Source organism: Falco peregrinus, chromosome 12, assembly GCF_023634155.1.
Source record: "Falco peregrinus isolate bFalPer1 chromosome 12, bFalPer1.pri, whole genome shotgun sequence".
Lineage (NCBI taxonomy): Eukaryota > Metazoa > Chordata > Aves > Falconiformes > Falconidae > Falco > Falco peregrinus.
In genome coordinates this window covers 6,635,225-6,655,192 of record NC_073732.1, presented here as the reverse complement: position 1 = coordinate 6,655,192, position 19,968 = coordinate 6,635,225, and the positions used below count along the sequence as shown (strand labels likewise).

The window sequence follows — 19,968 nt, the reverse complement described above, 5'->3', positions numbered from 1 at the left end:
TCGCTTTACAGGCAGAGAATATAATTATCTACTTGTAAGAAGGCTGAGAACCTAGTTCTGAAGGCCACTCAATTTTATGGGGACATTGGAAGGAAGTCATCTTTTCTCTGAAGCTCTCCTGACACAATTAGTGTGTGGTTTTGAAAAAGTAACAGGATCTGCTGTTTGACGCTATCCCATTTCACTATGGGGAAAAGCAAAAATTTGGGTAGGAGGTGTTGGGATGGATGGCTAATGTCTCTTGATTTCTAGATGTACACATCTATATGTTCCCAAACAGAAACATCATTGTCCACACACAACTGTGTTTAGGCCTGTACTATTGCTAAGTTTGTACACTTGCACACAGAAGTCTGGAAGGCCCAGAACTTTAAGGAATTTAGATATCAAAGGTACCAATTTCTTTGAGAAATAGCATGTAAACAGGCTAGCACACAGTTTTAGCCTGGCCTCTTTAGTTAGACTGGATTTTGTTAGGACTGTGTCAAACTGCCTATAGCCAGACTGATTGTTAAGAAAGCTTTTGTGCTACTTTAGCTAAACTGACTTTCTAACAGAAATAAAATCCTATGTGGTAGAATCCAATTAACAGGAAACTGGGACCTAGCAAATCCCTCCAGAAAGCAGACGACTCTACGTGTTATCAGTAAAAGTCCCCCTTTGCAAATTAGCAGTAGAAACATTGTTTTAGCTATTACTGCATAGGTATAAACAAAGCAAGTTCAAAACTAACAGCAAACCCCCAGTGCTATAAAGCTCCTTTATTTCCTTAGAGATCCTCTCTGCCTCAAAGTTTTCAGATGCATCTAAATCCACATTTATTTGTGAGAGATGAACACTCTCAGCACCAGGGATAATGTGAAAGTGGTTTGTTTCTACAGATACTGTTAGGTCCAGAATCTTCACTGACATCCATAGTCACCAAAGTAGTATACGAGTTTGCATTTTTAGCTAATTTTAATAATTGTTTTAGAGTTAAATCCCAAGAGTACAAAGGTATGGAAGCGTTCTAATTTATTCTATAATTAAATAAAATTTTGTGATGGTAGGGGTTTTTCTAATGCCTTTGGAACCACAGACTGTCAAACCTCACTTAAGCAGTGAAGCCCAAATAGGTAGCGTAAGGGTCCAAATGAAAGAACAGTGTCTTAAATGTACATGCTTGGTTACAACGGTAGATATTTACTACATAAATATTTACCTGGACAGTAAAAGAATGAAGGGGAAGAGAGGCAGTGCAATTTTATGTTATATTAGAACAACAGGGAAAGGGTTTGAGGAAGGAGGAATCAAACTGGGATTTGTAGAAAATTGCCTCCTTCATTTCACTGTTTATAGAGATCATTAGTCAAATCTGCTGCTGCATTGATGCACTTTCACTTTCCCCTCCCCTGAGCTTTGCCAGCTGATACCAGCTAAAGCTGTCTGATGTAATTCTCACTTTCCTCATGCTGTAACCTTTAACTGTGTGTTTCTCGCTATTTAAGTCTGAGGGTTAGAAAATAACTCCTGCTATTAGAAATAGGTTGTGAGCTTTGATTTGGAGTCAGTAGCTGAAGAAAAGGGGAGCAGAAGGTTGACAATGAAGAGGCCTGGGCTGCTTTGCCACAGGCTTTCTGTGCCACTGAGCAAGTCACTTAATCTCTCTGTACCTGTTGCCCAGCCATATGCTGGGATAATAGCTTTTCCTTAGCTTATTGCAGTATTGTCAGGATAAAGACTTTGAAGGGATTAGGTCCTGTAGCTGGAGGCTTTAAAGAGCACTTCGAATGGATAAAACAAGCTGCTGAAAGCAGCTATTGAAGCCCTAATGTAAACTGTACCAAAGTCGCAGTGGTGGCCTGGCATCCTCCTGGTATTCACATGTGCATCTCCCTTCCCTAGCCTGACTAACACGAAGTACGTGTCAGGCAGCTTCCCAAAACATTAGATACACAGTCATCCTTAATGTTCTTTCAGCCAGTGCTGCAAAGGAAACAGTAACACTGGATCTCTCTAATTCTCTCTTAATTAGAGTTGCAGCTCCCTTTAACTGTCAGAGCTAGGTAAATTGCTTCCAAAATAATCCAGTTGAGATGAAAAATCTCTTAGTCATGATTTTGACCTACCAGTTTCAGGCTCAGCAAGTAACCAGAACAACTGAGGACATCTGAGTCAGCTGAGACCATTTTACTAAATTACTAGGACAGTCCCCAAATGTTTCTTTCTAGGTGGCTGCATACATACACAGGTCTAGCACCTGCTTTCAATCAGCCAGATTGCTCATGTGCTAACTGAAACAAAATCTGATATGGTGGGGAGTGAGGATGTCACCAATGTTATATGAAGAATGGCCTAACTACTGAGACTCTAAAGGTGTGGTACAGTTGTCCTGAAGTAAGTGTACTCATCACTTTCCCAGAGTGTACCCCAGTGCTCTGATACTGCAGCGTGGCTGCTATTTAGGAAGAGTTGCTAGGGTTTTATAACCTTTTTCACGACCGATAACGGAGCTTTGTTCCCCTTCAAAATTAATTTGACCTGTTCTTAGGGGTGAAGATTCTCAGCATCAGTGGTAACTTTTTTCTTTTTCCTATTAACAAAACAAAAACAAACAAAAAAAGCACAGGTACACAAGTCTGATGGCTAGAGGCCTAGTGATGGAGTTTTTATATTGATTTTGCATTCTTTCGTAGCTCACCAAAATCTTGCCAGACTGTGAGAAATTGGACTATAAAGTTATGTTGCTTCATGTATTTCAAAAGAAGGCCTTTCTAATATAGTGCTAATGTTTTGCATGACTTTCTTTGAATAATGCTTCTGAGAAATTGTAAGCTGATATGACGTAGTGCAGAGGCAATAATAGAAGAATTATGTAAATGTAAGTTGGACTTCCATTCTAGCATTTTTGCACCAAGATGTTCCAGAGAATACTGGTGCTTTCCAGTGATGTAGGTCTTCAATTCTCTTTACTAGAAAACTTATGTTCAAAGACAAACTCTTAACAGATGCCTTGTGGCACTGGAGTCATATTAGCTCACAGAGGTACTACCTTCTGCCCAGCCAGGATGCTTTCTGTAGAGCTCAGACATGGGGTAGGGCTGAGCCAGAAGCATGGAGACCCCTCTGTCCTGTTCTGAAGTGCCTTGGGAGGCTGGAAGGGGGAGAGGTGATGCAGGTATCTTAGCGCTTGTTTTGGATATTACACGCTGCCTAATGACAAGAAAGGGCTCGTGCCTTGTTAACCTGCAAGAGCTGCTGGTGGCATTAAAGTCATGTGCTTAAGGACTGACTTCCTAGAGCCTCTCTGGGAACCTGTGCGGTCCCCTCTGTAGCAGGTGCTGCATCTCTTCTGGCGAGCGCTCTGCTTGTGGCAGCTCATTGCTCTGACCCATGAGGCCATCAGCAAGGCAGCTGCTGTTGCTGTGTAAAGAAAGCGCAACTGCAGAGACAAAAGGTTTTGAGAGAGTAGCGCTGCACTGCAGGCAGCAACCAGCTCTGGTTACTTTTATATTAGATTTTATTTAATTAATTAAGATGGGTGTGTTAATTACAAGCTTGCTGTACCTTGCCATAAAGATTGCCATTTCTCTTTGGTAGTTACTGTAACTCCTGCTGGATGGTCAGGGCAGCTGTAAAAACAGTCATTCTTCCCATCCATTCCCTCCTCACGCAGGGAGCAGAGAAGCCCCAGGAAACACAGTTGAAATCAAATTAGATGGCAGCAAGGATGCTTGAAGAGAACAAACTGGGAAGTATCTACTTTATGCCAGATCATTTTAAGGACAGTTTGGGAGGTGCAAAAAAAAAAAGAGGAAAATTACTGGGCGGAAAAGGTATATGGCAGAGCACTGACCTTCTGAGTTAGCACATAGCTTTGACCAGGAATACTGCTGCACTTAGAAGCGATACTTACCAACGAAAACATGTGGCCAGGAAAAACACTTCTCACCTGCTTCCCTTCTGTAGTGTCTGGGATGCTAACAGTACATAGCTCAAGTGGGGGAGCTCTGTTGAGGTTTGTAGTAGCGAACAGTGTGACACAATGTTTCCACAGAAAAAATTCTGTTCGTGTTGACTGGGAAAAAGAGTATTTTGTTTCCTGACTGCAAAGAAATTTTACAATTTCAGTTTTAGCTCAGTTGTTGTACCAGGAACTCCTTCTGAAGTTGTTAATGCTCTAGGGAGATCTTGCTTTGCTTTGAGTCTGGAGTGATATCCTTTGTGATAACAGCGTAAACTCAGAATAAATCCTGTTGGGATTCTAGCCCATGGCCCTTCAGTGAAGTAATTCCCTTGCAGGTGGCAGCATCACCTGGTCTTTTATGTAATCAGTAGTGGCTGTGAGGTCCTCAAAGGATGAGCAATTTGTGTATTGCCCAAGTTCTTTCCTTTTAACTAAAATTTGATAATGACATTTCACCCACAGTTGAAAAACAAAACAAAACAGAAGGGTAAGATAGAGCAGTGCTCCGGGTCTGCGACCAGCTGCTCCATCACTGGAGTCTGTGAGGGTCAGTGTTATCTGTAGGGATCTCAGCCCACAGGCAATACTGTCAGACTGCATTTTGCAGCTTAAGGTACTTTCAGGGAATTCACTTTAGTGCCCCTAGGCGGTTTGACAATGTATTAATGAGCCCATAATTCCAGCAGTATTAATCAGACCCCAGGATGTAAAAGGGAGTGATTCACAGAGAAACACTGTGTTCTTTCAGTCTGTCACTGTGGGAAGGCATTGGTAATGCATGAGTAGGATTGGTGATATTTTTCAGTTTACATGCTTAGGGATTTCCTCTGCAGCTTCAGGAAGGGGTTTATTTCTCTGCAGGAAGAAGTGACAGGGGTCCTTTGAAAGGAAAGGTAAAGTTTCACAGGTTAAAGTATGGGTGTGAAGAACGACTGGCTAAGGTTGAGGGATACTGTTCAGGCCAGCAGGGCGACTTGTTTGCGCAAGCTTGTGCACTGAGACAGACTGAATTTGTTGTTGGATTTTAAGAAACTTTTGTTTTGTCTTTTGTTTTAGAGCAAGCTGGGGAAAGCCAGTGTTGATGCTTAAGAGAAGAGCTAATGTGCAGGAGATCAGGGCTCTGTTCGCAGCATTGGTGCAAATATTCATCCAGGGTCTATAGCAGATGTTTGACCCTGGCCAGCTGCTCCGGTCGGCGATTTGGTGGCCATCAGTGGGGTGGTTAAGCATTGCTGAATACCTGAGATGACAAACCCTGTGCTGTGTGCAATTCTCACCCCCATATCCTCCTCTATTTCTTTCTCTTCTCCTTTTGTTTATCTTTACTCGGTTAACTTCCAGCCAAACTCCGAGAAGCGGGGAGTGTGTCACTCAGCACACAAGAGGAAGGTAGCGTCACAGCCCTGGCTCCTATAGCATCCCCACAAAATACCCAGAGCAGTCTGTTTCCTTAGTAGGACATAAACTTTGCCCTGCTAGTCAGGCCTGAGATTGATCAGTTTTACTATTGGCCTAATTTAGGGTAGATAACTGGAATTGCTTGCTGTTTAAAAAGGCAGCAAGGGAGGGAAAGAGTTAATATGGTTCTATCAAAAAACAGCATGAAAACTAATTGCAGAATGGGAGGGAGTGGGACACTAGGATTGTGATTCAGGAATGGAAGATGTGGACTTTGAGACAATGGAAAACTCCTTTTAAGAGACAGGTACTTTTGACTTGTTCCAGAAAGGAAGTAGTGAACAAATAAGGATGGTTTCAGTCACTTCTTATGTTCTCTGGTTTTGATCTAGGTCTGCTCCAGTTCCTACCCAAGGTCCCCCCAGTGCTGGGGCTGCAGGGCCATCTCCTGCTACCAATGTGTCAAGCAACAAACGGCTGCAGCAGACACAAGCCCAGGTGGATGAAGTAAGTGGCTCCAAGTGATTTGTTGCTCACCACAAGAGTGTTGATGTGTTGGGTCTTTTGTTTTAGTATTTTTGCTCCCAAGTGATCCAGCAACTCCTGCTCATCTGAAGGTAGCGGATCTAGGAAACAAGGCTTACCAAAGGATAGCATTTATGAGGTGGCAGATGGTACAAGAGAGATTCTGGGTATGAATGTCTTCACATCAGTAACACTTCTGCAGGATAAACATGGGCATTAGTGCCAGTTCAGGAATTCATCCTAATCAGTCAGGTTAGGAGGAAATGTCGTAGTGGAACGAACTCTTTTAACATGTTCTCTGCATTTCTAAAGGTTAGACACTGATCTTGCAGGCTGTTTCATGGGGACAGACCATTGGCTTCTCATAGATAGATTCGAGCCATGAGAATTGCACAGCTGAGGGCTGTGTTCAGTAGCCAGAGCTCTATTGATTATCATTATAATTTATCCCCAAAGAAAGGCACCCACACATGATGTCATAGCAGCAGCATCAATAAATCCACACTCCTTTCATTGGTCTTGTTCCAGCTTGCATTCTTAAATTCTTGTAACATACAGACTACTCTGCCACCTCAGCTGTAATGCCAGTGTCCGTCTAACTGCTGCGATAATGGGAGTAAGCGGGCATGCCACTGTTCATGGATGTAGTCCCTGAGCACACCGGCAGTACAGTAGCAGCTGCAGCGTCCTTGCACACCTGCTGTGCAGATTTGTGTGCTGGGTATTTATGTATAGTTTCGCTAACCCCCTACAAAGACTTAAGTAACTAGTTGCTTACTGTCCTTGAGGGAGTGCCCAGGCTTGTGTGATTCTTTAATGCCAATTCAATAAAATACACATAGGAAATAGCTATTTACATGCATGAAGACCGCTCTTTTCAAAAGCTCCAGGAATACTTTAAAAATAATAGAGAAGACCTCACAAAATCAAACTCAAATGCATTTTTTTAAGATGAATTAAATACACCTGTCAAATCGAGATTTGTCTTTTTGAGAACTTTTTCTTTGCTGAAGATCTGAAATGAGTCTTTCTGGCCTCCCCATTGCTGATGCTTGGAGCTGATCACAAGAACATCCTCTGGCTGCAGAAATGTCTGCAGAAATTTCTAGGCTGAGTTCTCTCATTACCGCTGATTTTCACATCACACTAACTTCATTGACATTAGTGGAGTGTCTCTTGCAGTGGGGAAAGGAATATTACATTTCAGCTTTTATCTTGGGTCAGAACAATGAAATAAACTTATTGTCCTGAACATATTACATCATGATGGTGCTGTAATTGTTTATGTGAGCTACAGCAAAAGTAATTCTCCCTAGAAGATGAAAAATAATTGCTAGTTATTGTCTAAAACGAGCAATGCAGGTCAGATACATAGGGCTCTTTGAGCAGATCAATGGAGATGGCTCCAGTGAGGCTAGTGAACCCCCACTTTGTTTAAGATACTCTGTATTCTGAGACTTTTCATCAAGCCTATGCAAGTTTATCATTCTGTGAAGCATGATGGTGTAATTTTTGCAGAAACCCTTACCAGTATGAGGGGAAAGCCAGTAGCTCTTGGATTTAAGATTTATGTGGGTGATAATCAGGATCTAAGTTTTTTTCACCTCCTGTTTGAGGGGGAGGCTGAGGTTGGTATGGGTTTGAGAGGATAGCACATGGTCAGCGGATCCTTGTTTACCAGGGAAATCACAGTACGAGAATAGCCATGGGAGAAAAACACCACTGGTCTTTCAGCACGGTGAAGCCACTTGGGTGAAAGCGGTTTCTAGCACCTAAGGATTTGATCTGTTAAGCATTGCTTTGACCTTCCCACAAGCATTACTTCGTCCTTCCGACTAGATCTTTGGTTGTTTTTCTTCCGTGTCTTGCGGGAAAGCAATCTGTAGGTGGCACCAAACACCGCGGCACAGCACCGCGGTCCCCTGGCCGCTCTGCTCCCAGCGCTGCTCTGCACAGCACTTCACACTCAAACCCGAACCTCGGCCACACCATCACCGCTTTGCTTCCGAGACAATTTTTGGTCTGAGTAAAACAACTTCACTTAGTATTTTACTATACAATACAATATTATTTTTAATATTTTAATATTTATATTTTTAATACTATGTCAATGCTGATGTAGTATTTCAGCTATATCCATGTTGGGTTTTCCCCTCTGACTTCTCTAGGCACGCTAGAGCTTATTTCCTAAGGCCCAGATTCTGGGTTTAGTCTAGACAGACATTGATTTCTTTGAAAGAAATGCAGTCTTATCAGGACAAGTGTTGACTGCAGTCAGGTTAAATTCAATAAATAGTTCTGGGGAAAAAATGAGAGAATGGGTAGGAAATGTTGCAGTATTTTGTTTCAGCATTTTCAAACAGTTTCAAATTTTCACTATGAAACATTGTACCAAGCCAAAATTCAGCTAAATACTAGCTGAAAAATTAAAACAAAAGGTTTATTTATTTATGTAATATGAATTTAAATGCTTGGAAGGTTTTTAGTTTGGAAAAGCAACCAAGAAAATTTGGGTTGCCAAAACATTTGATTTTGTTTTAGGTTTGGTAAACAAATAAAACAAATCTTTTGAGTTTTGGAACACTATTTAGCCTTCTGCCAGATTTAACCTTATGCCAGTCCTTTCAAAGATTCGTTCATTACCAGTTTCACCTCACTGTGTTTAAATACCGTATTTTTGTAATAACTCTGTTTTTTTGCAGGCTGTAGTTAAATTACATTAAATACAAATAACATGGACTTCCTTATTACAGAGTATGAGAAGTAACAGACCATATTCACTGCTAGTATAAGTGGACACAACTTTACTGAGATTGGTGTACTGTTCAATTTTTACATTAGTGATGAATTTGAACAGGATTTCTATTTAGAGTTACTGGCTTGCTAGAAGAGGATTTTTTGCCTAATGCAATGTGTAAAATATATGCACGGATGGGCCTTACCTCGTGTGTAACACTTTTTCACTGAGGCTGTGCAATGGAGTGGCATGAGCCCCCTGCTACACTTTCTCCGGTAAAATTTTCTCCTCCTCCACTTACAAGCAGGACTTTAAACTATGGCTGGGAAGTCATCTTGTCCAAGAAAGATCTGCAGAATGAGTAAATTCCTTGGTCAGGAAATACGTGCAGTTCCCTTTAGAATGGCCTTTACCTAGCCAATTTCTCTAGTTCAAGTAAGGAAGTTATAGTAAACGTATAAGAAAAATAATGGCTTGGTCTTAGTGATGACTGGACGAATGTCAACCAAATTGTAGTATAGAGGTACTGGTCTCCATCATTTTTTTGTATCTATAGTAAGTAGCTAGTTGTAGGCTAGAAGAAATCAAAAGCTTTAATGTAACTAATTATGGTATTTCATAATGTCCCTTTTTCCCTTTAAGGGCATCTAAGCGCAGTATAGCTATGTTCATCTTGTTCTTACTGTGTCTGTTTCCATAGGCATGGGTTTTTGAGGCACTGGCCGGGTAATTGCTACCACATACCAAAATGGCAAATGGCTGGTTCCAGTATGATATGTGATATTCCAGAGTGTGGACGTATGGGTGGCCTTCACCTTTCCTGTGTGTGTCATCTAACGTGAGGCTGTACCTTTGCAGGTGGTAGACATCATGAGAATGAACGTGGACAAGGTGCTAGAAAGAGACCAGAAGCTATCAGAGCTTGACAACCGGGCAGATGCATTGCAAGCAGGTGCCTCACAGTTTGAAACCAGTGCAGCCAAACTGAAAAGAAAATACTGGTGGAAAAATTGCAAGGTAAGGGTTATAAATTCTTGTTAAGAATCGCTTCATGGCACACATTACTTTCACTTGCATTTAATGGGACTTTGCTTGCAGGATGGCATCTGCAAGTGGTATCTTCTTGTCAAGGGGAGAAAGAGATGCCTTGCCCTCTAGGTTCCAGGATAATAAGTCAAGCAACTATGATATTTACCGGAATCTGTTCTTTAGATAATTTCTGCACTACATAAAACGTAGATACAAATTTTGATGCTTCAGTCAGTGCCTGCAGATAGGATTGGGATAGCATTCCGTGTTAACTAATGTCAGTTCCCTGGGTGAATCACAAAACCTGAACAGGTGTAGTGAATATTAGTAGTGGGAGAAAATAAGCTTTTTCCTTGTGGGAGATCATCAGCCTCTGGACCTTTCTTTAGGATGGTAAGCTACCAAAAAAAAATCTTGGTTTCACAGACCACTGTGAGAAGTGAGGAAGTTATGGTAGCTTTTAAAGAGGGGCAGATTAGGATAGAGGAGGACTTCAATCCACCAGCTTTCTCCTCTTCTGTCTTCAGTCTTATTCTTCTCCACAAGCAGATGGAACCTTGCTCTCCTTTGCTTTTTCAGACCTCCTCCAAGATTGTCTTTTCTGGACCCAGAAACTTCATCTCCTCTCATGCATAAAAGACCACATATCCTTGCTTCTTTCTACTTGTGCACCACCACCATGAACACTATACTAAAATTTCAGCTCCATTTCCATTTCTCTTCAATACCATCTTTGCTGTTGCCCATTCATGTCCACCCAAATAAAACCACCTGCTCCCAAAGGAGAATCCCACATATATCCCTCACCAGTTTGTTGCCTGCTTTGCCTCTTCAGTTTGCAGTGCCATGAAATGTAAAGCAAGGCAAAAATATTCTGGGTAAACTACATATACAAACACTCCAGAAATAAGTGGATGTAGGTTAGAATCTCAACCGAGCAGTTCCTCTGTGCCTCTTCTAGCTGTTGCCCGGTTGCTTTGCCTGACAGTGCAGGAAGCAGGGCTTTTGGGAGCTACAGACACAAATTTTGAGTTCGGTTCATGCACGCTGACTGCAGGTACCACAGCAACCTACACAACATTAGACTTTCAGACCTACTCTCATTCTCCTTTCCTCATTGTCCCTTCCTGCTTTACCCTGGCAAACAGAATTGCCCTGTTCTTCCTCTGGCTCCCAAACCATGGAAGGAGGGGGAAAAATAAATATATCTCCTGCAAGCCCGTGGCTGGCTCTGTCCTCCAACATATGTTGGGAGGAATGACGTGTCCACGTTTGTTGTTTTTCAGTCTTTCCATTCTCACTGGGGTAGTGATAGGAATTGGACTGCAACATCTCTGGTGGCCTCATTAGCATTCAGCAGGTCTCATGTGGGGGCCTCTACCCCACACAACTCCGTACTGGTATGGACTATGCACAGCTGGCTCTGATGTATCTGTTCCTGTGGGAACAGACTTCAGCTTTGCAATGAGCTATTTCCAGGCTAACATGTTAGAAACCGTGCTGGCTAGCATGGGCTACGTAGCTCTCTCAACAGCACAGGTTCACAAAGCCAGCACAAGTAGCTGCTAGGCATTAGACATCCCCAGCTGCCTCTTCCCTTACTATGGGAACGTGGTGAAAAGTGATTAAGTCACTCCAGTATAAAGTGGTACATGGCCATGTGTGAATCCAGCCACTTCAATCACCTCTGGAGTTGTTTTACTTTGGAAGTTTACTTTTTCTTTGCTTTACTGCTGGAAATGGGTGAGGCCATCTTAGCTGATGGGCAAGAACTTGCTGGCTTTGACAAGAGGTTTGACAAGCCCATTGCAGGTTGTCAGCCGTTCCTAAAACTGACACTAAATCTGGGGCCTTAACATGTCTGTTCAGTGAGTCTTTGCAAGGACTAAAGTGCACTAAGTAAAAGCAAAAAAAAGAGGGGTTAATGTCTTTCATGTGAAAACCTGACTTTCTCTTTTTTTTTTTCTCATAACTTTCTTTTTATAGATGATGATCATCCTTGGTGTAGTATGCGCAGTCATTCTCATTATAATTATAAGTGAGTAATTATTTTTTTCTTTTGTTTCTGATCTCAATAGCTCTGTGACTTATAAAGTGCTGATATATTAGAAAAACAAAAAAAAAAAGGCTGTAAAATATTTCAACTGATTAATTTGTGAAATTCCCCTTCTAGTGTCATGCTGTTATAGTGAGAATTACTGCAAACTCTCTTGACACTTCTATAGGTAGATTTGTTGACATTTAATGTATTTCACATTAGCACATTACATAACTTTCCCTAGGATTAAAGAATTCTCCCTTTTCATATTTATATAAATTTTTGTGCAGTCTAATATATCTTCCTTTCATTGCAACCAGTGCCACAGTCCTGGTGTTTTCTAGTGAGAACAGCAATGCCTGCATTACCTTATGCCTATAAAAAGAGGGTGAAGGCCCACATGCAAATGGACATCCAGTTAATTTTTTAAAAGCATGTGGATGCCCTCTTCCCACCAAATCAGCTGGAATTTGAGATGGTGCTTCTGAAAATCCCTTTGCATCCTGAATCCCTAAAAATTGTTAAAAGATGGCCCAAAGTCTTACTGATTCTTGTCTCAAAAGATCATCTCATTCCAAACGTTTCTTACAGAAAAGACAGCATATGAATGAATAATAGCAGTCCTGCTGGTTGGGAGCCAGGGATCTTGTAATGACAGGAACTGAACATTTTATTTATGTAACCTCTGTGTTAACAACAGCCATTATGTGACATAACTGTAACATGGCATTAACTGCTGAAAGGGAGATTTCTTGAGTTAGACAATCCCGCTAGTAACCCAGAAGAGATTCACCAGGAGGCTAGACAGTAGATGTGAATTAATTCCCAGCTCTCAAATTACATGCCTTGCATTTGGCATGTTTCCATTTTCCTCTGTTGCTTCTGTAAAGAAGGCTTACAGAATCACCTGTAAACATGACTAAATGGATTGAGGTATACATGTGGCAGTTTATTAGTCTTATGAATGCTGGCACCAGAGTGACCCAGAATAATTCTAGGGTTTCGTAACACTGATACGGCAAGAGTGGGAAATGGCTAGATATTAATTAACTATATTAACTGGCTTCAAGGGAAAGATGGGCCTTTGTTCTGCAGCCTGGGAAGACAGATGTGCAGCCATTGAACTGATTGCTGTGTATATATGCATCATTGAGCATTATGTGTATCTTAACATGAAAGTAAAAAAGCAGACAAGATAGCTTATAATTTCTCCTTAGAAGTTAATTCTGAAATTGTATATATTATATAATATATTCAAAACAATGAAACACTGTTTCTCTCCTGGTTTTAAATGCTGAGAGCCTGTACTGGTAAGTTTAGAAAAAAACATAGCAGGTTTGACATGGCTCAGGTTGGGTTTAGGGTATTTAACCACAAACTGAGTGTCACATCATCAAACCGAGGTCATGGCTCACCACAGTGAGATCTAGTGCAAATTTAGTGAGATTTAAATGTGTCTGGATCTTATATTATTTTTTCAGTCTATTTGATCCTTCTGTAACACTACCTAAAGGTTGCAGCTTCAGGAAGGACCTTGTGTATTGAACTCGAGGATATATTTATTTACAGTAGCTCTGAAGTATATGTATAAATTCTGTTGACATCAAGCGTCCACGTGCTGTCACAGACAAGGCCTGCATGGCTTCTTCAGTTGCTGATTTGAATGGGAACAAGGTCGTACCCTCTATGCAGGGCTGGCTACAGATGCAGATAAATTGGGTTGTTCCCTACAGCAACAAGCTGCTATGGGTGCTGAAATGGCCCATGCCAGGCTATCATCCTGCTAGTGGGGCCCTGGAAAAGCAGGCTGGCTTCCTGCTGAAGGAAGAGTTAAAACATGTAGGACTGCAGGTATTGCTGGAGCTGGGGATAGTGGCTAACACCACTATCAGCCCTTGCCCTTTCCATCTTTTGAGCTGCAGTCTCCCCTGTTTTCCACTCCGGTTTCCCCCTCCAAACTCCTTTTGACACAGGAGGAGCATCACCATTCCAGCTAGGAAGGCATACCTTGTGCAAGACATGTCACACTCTTTCAGCAAAGATGTGTGAAAGGTGTTTGCCATTCTCTGACAGCACATGCTTCTGTGAGATAAAAATGCAATGGTAACTCTGTAATAACTGTTGGTTTATGTATTTTTTTTTCTCCCCTCCACCTTCTGCTTCCTTTCCCAGTTTATTTCTCCACTTGAAAAAGCAAAGAAGGAAGACTTGGCACAGCTTTGTTCATATCAACCAACAATATCAGTGTTCCTTTGTTGAACTCCGCTTTTTAATTCCCAGTGTTTTGGGATTTTTGCTTGTAATAATCCATAAGCATTCAGTGTGGTGTGTTTTGGAATTCTGTTGTTTCCACAAGAAACTGTACCAGCTAAATACTGCCAAGTAGTTCCATACACTGTCTTATCACTGTGTCTTAAAATATGTACGCACTGACCTTCAGAAACTGTAGTATATGAAAAGTATCCTAAACATCTGAGAATCAGAGAACGCAGTTATGGGGAAACTCCTGCTTAAAGGGACACTGTCAGGTGGATTGGACCCAAACCTAAGGTTGCAGCAAACATTAGGGCCAAAATTCTCAATCTGAGCACCTAAAGTTAGATGACAAATCCACTATCAGATCTAACTTTTTGAGGTAGTAGCTGCTACTCCCATCGAAGAAAGCGGTACCTACAAGTATTCATGTAATACATCTTAATTCAACTTAGCCAACAAAACACAGATTTTTTGAGATTAGTTGTAGTATCTGAGTCTAAAAACATTGCCTGCAGAAAATAAATAGGGCTGGATTATAATTCTTTATGGATTTAATTTTTTCCTTATGAGGTGTTCTGTACAACCAGGATGGCGCGGTATGAAAGCCTGAAAGAAACTGTATGACAACCAAAAAAGCATTAGCTAGCACAATCTTGAAAAAGCCAAGTGAAATGCAAAAATGGTAATACAAGCATCATAAGTAACCAAGATACAGACTCTTGCTAAAACTCAACGCCTGTTTGTCAGATTTCATGGATCTCTCTTGAATGCCAATCCCCAATACTTATGGCCCTAACTTAAAGCACATGAACAACTTTGATGATGTCTGTGGCTTCCCAACACAATTGTAGGAAGCTACTTCTGCATCATTTTGCAGAAATGGTCCCCACTGTGAGGATCGTTTAAAAATAGGAAGAAGCAGGTATGGGTAAATAGAGGGAACAGTGGAGAGAGGCTGAGAAGGGGAAGGGTGCCTAGCAAAGCTTTCCTGGAGTAGAGGAAGGCAGAGAAACACTGTTCCAAAGTGGTGGCATTAAAATGCTTTTAAAAAATTTAATTTGTGTATGTGCGTGTGTATAGTTCATAAACTATACTGTAGTCTTTGTAAAGTGTTCAGCTGAGATATTTTTCATACTCAACTAGTTTAACATTTGATGTAATTAAGAGAATTTATGTATTGTGGTTTGAGAGAAAGTTCTTGTACGCTGTTGTTGTATGGTTTCTCCCAAATGTTAAATTCCTTGGTTTTTCTTATTTAAACATTGAATAGTTTAATCATAGTTAACCAATCTAAAAATGAATTATCAAATTTTGAGTCAGGAAATTCTGAAAGTGTCTTTGTAGTATAACTCCTTCAGAATTTCTAAGAAGAATTCACAGAATTAAAAAAAAAAACACATTTTTTTTTTGTTTGCAATTTCATTAGGGCATGGAAATGGTGGTAATAGTAGTGTAAATATTCCCACTGTGGAGCATCTCTCTTGATACGGTTTTAGATGAAAAAAACAGAGACCCAGACCAGTTTGTTGCAATGGATGTATATATAAATTGTGTTTAAGTAGAATTTTGCAGAGACAATAAGCAATGATCATTTGAAAGGTTCCACTTGCATTTCCCCCCCTATTTATTTCTTTATATTCACATGTACTGTTTCATTATCATTAAGTAGTAAGTGGCCACAGTCTTAATGAACTTACCTTTCAAAGTTACTAATGTGCTACTGAACTCCCCGTTATGCCCTGTTCACTTCAGTCCTTCAGCTGAGTGGGTACATAAACAGTTCTTAAATCCTCACGGGCCAGACACAAAACTCTGCTGTCATAATGGGCCCGACTCCATGAGGTGCCACAACCGAATGCTCTGTATAACTGAGCCTTTGCTGGAAGAGGAATGAGCCATCCAACTTCAGGACCCTTTTTAAACTGCTAAGATATCTGGCTAGCTGACATGAAAGAATTATCTCCTAAGAGTGAGACCCTGCCACCCATACCCGTGTTGAGCGTGGCTTGATCCTCGCAGGGCTTTTCTGCAGGAATGCTGAAAGGACTCAGGAAACGAAGACAGCTTTCACTGGAGATGGTACAGTCAGTAAGGTTATACGCTGATACAGATCAGATCTAGAACAGATCTACAGTGTAGATAGTGCCTTCTGCTATGGGAGTCTGAACTGACTACTTCACTTTGAACAACTGCAAACACACAGCAGAGTTTGAGTCCTTTAGCTACAAAGATGCAAAGCTTCCAGATGAAACTGCTGTAAAGATGCAAAGCTTACATCCTCCTAGCTAACATATCTCAAGCAAGTTAATAAAGTTGGGAGCTTTAGGGGAGAGTGGAGAAGAGAAACTGCTGGTTGTGGAAGCGTACTCATTCTCTCTCAAAACAGTAACTAGTGGGGAATACTGCTAAAATAATAGTGAGAATTTGCAAGGAAGAGTTTAGTCAAGAAACCTAGCCTCTAGTGGGTAGCCAAATGTTTGTGAAGAGGCAATTTCCTCCCTGTGTAATGAAATATGCTAAATTAATGTGTTTAACTCTGAAGTTGTTTGCATAGAGTGTGTTTGTGAATGCTCAATGTTTGCTAGTTGTGCTGTGCTGGTTGGTTGCAATTGGCAAGATAAGCCATGTAACATTTTTAATTCAGCTGGGGAAGCATGAACAAATATGTCCTTCCCTGATGCACAGACCCAGAGTTGAACTGCTCCTGCAGAAGGTTAATTCTTCTGCAAGGAGCACATGGTAATACAGGACTGTGCAGGATCATCGATTGTGCAACATCATCACATATAGGTAGACTGAGGATGATCTATATAAACACAGTTGGAGATCTTATTTGTGTTGAAGCCAAGATCGATTGTTTTCCATTCACTGCCTCTACATTTAAAATGTCCATGTAGTTACAACTGTCTACTTGTAATAGTACATTTCCCATGAAAAGGTTAACTCATTCTTGTTTATTTAGCAATGTTTAAAGATTCAGTTACTGGATAGGATTTCAACTACTACTCTTCATCACTAGCTACTGCCTAGGCTTTTACCTGGGGCTGCTGAAAAGGCACAGAAGGGCTGCAGGTCCAGCAAACCCTTGGGGAACTGCAAGGCTGATTGCTTTCTGACTGATATCCTGGGGGCAGAATGGAAGAAGAGATTTCAGTATCTTTAGCTAGAGTTAGACATTGTTTGAGGCTTGCATATTCTATCCTTGTAAGAAGCGCTTACTCTTTTTCTGCTTTCTGGGCTCCAGCTGTGCAGCTGGGATGCTAGCATGGCATGCCATTCAGGAACAGCATCGCTGAAATGGGATTGTTAGGAGCTGGTCTGTGCTCATACCACGGCTGCTGTTTGGCTTGCCAATGAGTGCACGTCAGCTTCTGAGGCTGAGGAAATATTATTCGCAGCCACTATCTACAGGCTGGTAAGGTCCTGCTTAGGCACTACAAATCCTTCCCTCTAATTTTTGCAATAATATAAATGTGGCTTGAAACCTAAACACATTGGTACACAGAACTTGGCAGGAGCAAGTAGCATGGAAGTCCAAATGGGGCACTTGACCTGATTTTCACTTGACAATATTATGTAACAGCACAGTCAATCCAACATAGTCCAACATAATCCAATATTATTAGAAGGAGGAGGGGAGAATCTGATAGAGATTCTGAATATAACCTAGGCTCTGTAAGACTAGAAGTGATTTAGAAATGTAGTTAGTTTGATTTTAAAGCTGGCACTGTAATTCTATTGGAACCTGCAGGAGGTTAGCCCCAGGAACAGTTCAGGCAAGTAAATTACTTGGCTTTTTTCTTTTAAAATAGTGATCTGCAATAAGTGACTTAAACACAGACAATGATGGAAGAACAGGACAGTATTAACTGTGCAAGGAATTAATTAAATAGCCACAATCTGCTATGTTTTTGTCTGGGTAGCAAGACCTTTTGAAATTCTTCTGTTTCTGTGTCTCATTTCTGTCAGTGCTCCTCCGACAGGGCTTCACATACCTTCAACTTTATGAACAGCTGAGCTACTTCTTTTCTGAGCACAATAGGCTTTAGCCCTTAAAAGCAAATTCATGACTTAACATCTGAGTTAAAGCATACCTGTAAAACTTTCTCAGAAGTGCAACTACCATGGAAGAATATGACTTAAGGAACTTTTAAAAGCTCAGATGTTACTCAGTTCTTTTTCATGCTTTTACAGAGCGAATTTTTCTCTATTCCGTGGGAGGTTATCCACCCAGTGGGAGTATGTATAATCTACCATTTTTTAATGACATCGCCTTGATCGCACTCGTCGCTCTAGACCTTTGCAAGAAAACTAGAGAGTGCTTGGGTGTGATCCAGGATTTAGATCACAACCCTGCTTCTCCTGCCCTTTAAACAGGGAAGAGGGCTAAACCAGTAGCCATGTAAGGCACTGGGCTTGCTCCCAATATACACAGTAAGTATTGGAGAAAGACCTCGAAGAGACCAAAGTCTCTTTGGTCTTGATTTGTGTCCTGACCTGAACTGTAGACCCGTAACAGATCATAACCTTTGGGCTTGCTGTGTAGTCAGAAGACTGAGATGCTCTTCCAGCCAGTTCTTCCTCTCACCCAATTTATGTTCCTCTTGTTAGACAAGATACATTTAAGCATGTAAGCATGTGTTTCTTCATGCAAGAGAAAGCACAATCACCCTCAAATCACCTTCTTTAAAAGCAAAACTGAAAAGGCTGAAGAATGTAGTTTGAAAAAAATGAATTGTATCTAGAGAAATTATTGGCTGAAGATTTCTCTGAGGGTGATATTAATTTCAGGAGAGATACTAGATTGGAATGTATGAAACAATCAAACCAGAACCTCACATCAATTTTTCTTTCTCCATCTGGTCTCCTTTAGAAACACTTCTGTATTCTGCTTCAAGAAAGGATTTTGTTTTCCTCTTCAACTACTTTCTCTTCCTTATTTCATTAATGTATGTCTCCAATGATGTGCTCAGTAGCCTTTTTTTTCCGTTAAGACCGTCTGCCTTTAAACACATGCGTAAAAAGAGATTTGAGCCATCCAAGGAGTTTACCTTTCTTCCTGATGCACTGACATTTAAAAGCTACATCTTACAATAAAGCAGAAAAACTGTGGCAGTCCGGTTACATGCAGTTTTGGTGGAGTAAACACTTGATTATTCAACAATGAGTCATTTCTGCAGTAACCTCATTCTGTCATGACTGTATCACATCTACTAACTCTCCAAAGCAAAAATCATAACCTGTACTGGTTTAAAACATGAATACAGCCTCGTGGTTCATACATAACACTCTATTCAACCAAAGAAACCATGCACTATAAGTTTAAAAGGGCAAAGTACTTGTTCTCAAAGAGAAAATATCATCGAGAACAACAAAGGTATTTATGAAAAAAGCTTCTCCATTCTTCAGTTCTTCTCACAGTGTCTGGCTTCTCCATTATTCTTGAAGTCTCTCTTCATTCTCTTAGAAAGCCTTTTTGTTTTGGAGCGTAGTGTATTTGGAACATAGCATATTGGGGCTAGGGTTGTTCTGCTGCCCTCTGAGCTGACCCCTGCCTTCTGCCATATGGTTCTTGTTAACCCCAATCAGAGCTGAGGCAGGCCTGAGTGGAGCTGAATCTCCTCCCCGTAATGCCCTGCTGTCCACAAACCAGCCTCCACCGATGGGACGAGAACACTGGAGGCAGGATATAGCTCCTGGATCTTCAGTTGTTTCAAAATGATGTAATACAAAAGAAGGCTCCTTGACTGCTAGACAACAGCATTTTTGCTACACTACTTCAGCTGCCACACTGGACTTTTAAAGTATTTAGCATTTCTTGTAAAAGATGTTTCATCAAATTTGATGGAAAAGAGAGGATGTGACGAATAAGGATAAGCGTGATAATGACAAGATAGTAAATTGGGAAACAGTTTATGTGAAATGTAGCCAACATTCAGTAAACTAATTTTTATAAGTGTCTATACCTAAGAGCACTTTTCGTACATTAAAACTAAGCAGTGCTAGTGTATTGAAGTGCATATGGACTACTACTTAAAA

General features: G+C 41.0%; 1 protein-coding gene across 1 annotated transcript in view; it reads left to right on the top strand.

Moving 5' to 3' along the window:
* Positions 1–16,547, top strand: part of LOC101915948 (vesicle-associated membrane protein 2-like) — a 47,817-nt gene extending 31,270 nt beyond the window's left edge. The window contains exons 2-5 of the mRNA XM_055817471.1: positions 5,737–5,851; positions 9,465–9,623; positions 11,622–11,673; positions 13,846–16,547. Of these exons, the coding sequence (XP_055673446.1) occupies positions 5,737–5,851; positions 9,465–9,623; positions 11,622–11,673; positions 13,846–13,862 (343 nt within the window). The 3' untranslated portion in view covers positions 13,863–16,547. The remainder of the gene's footprint in view (positions 1–5,736; positions 5,852–9,464; positions 9,624–11,621; positions 11,674–13,845) is intronic.
* The last annotated feature ends 3,421 nt before the right edge of the window (positions 16,548–19,968 follow it).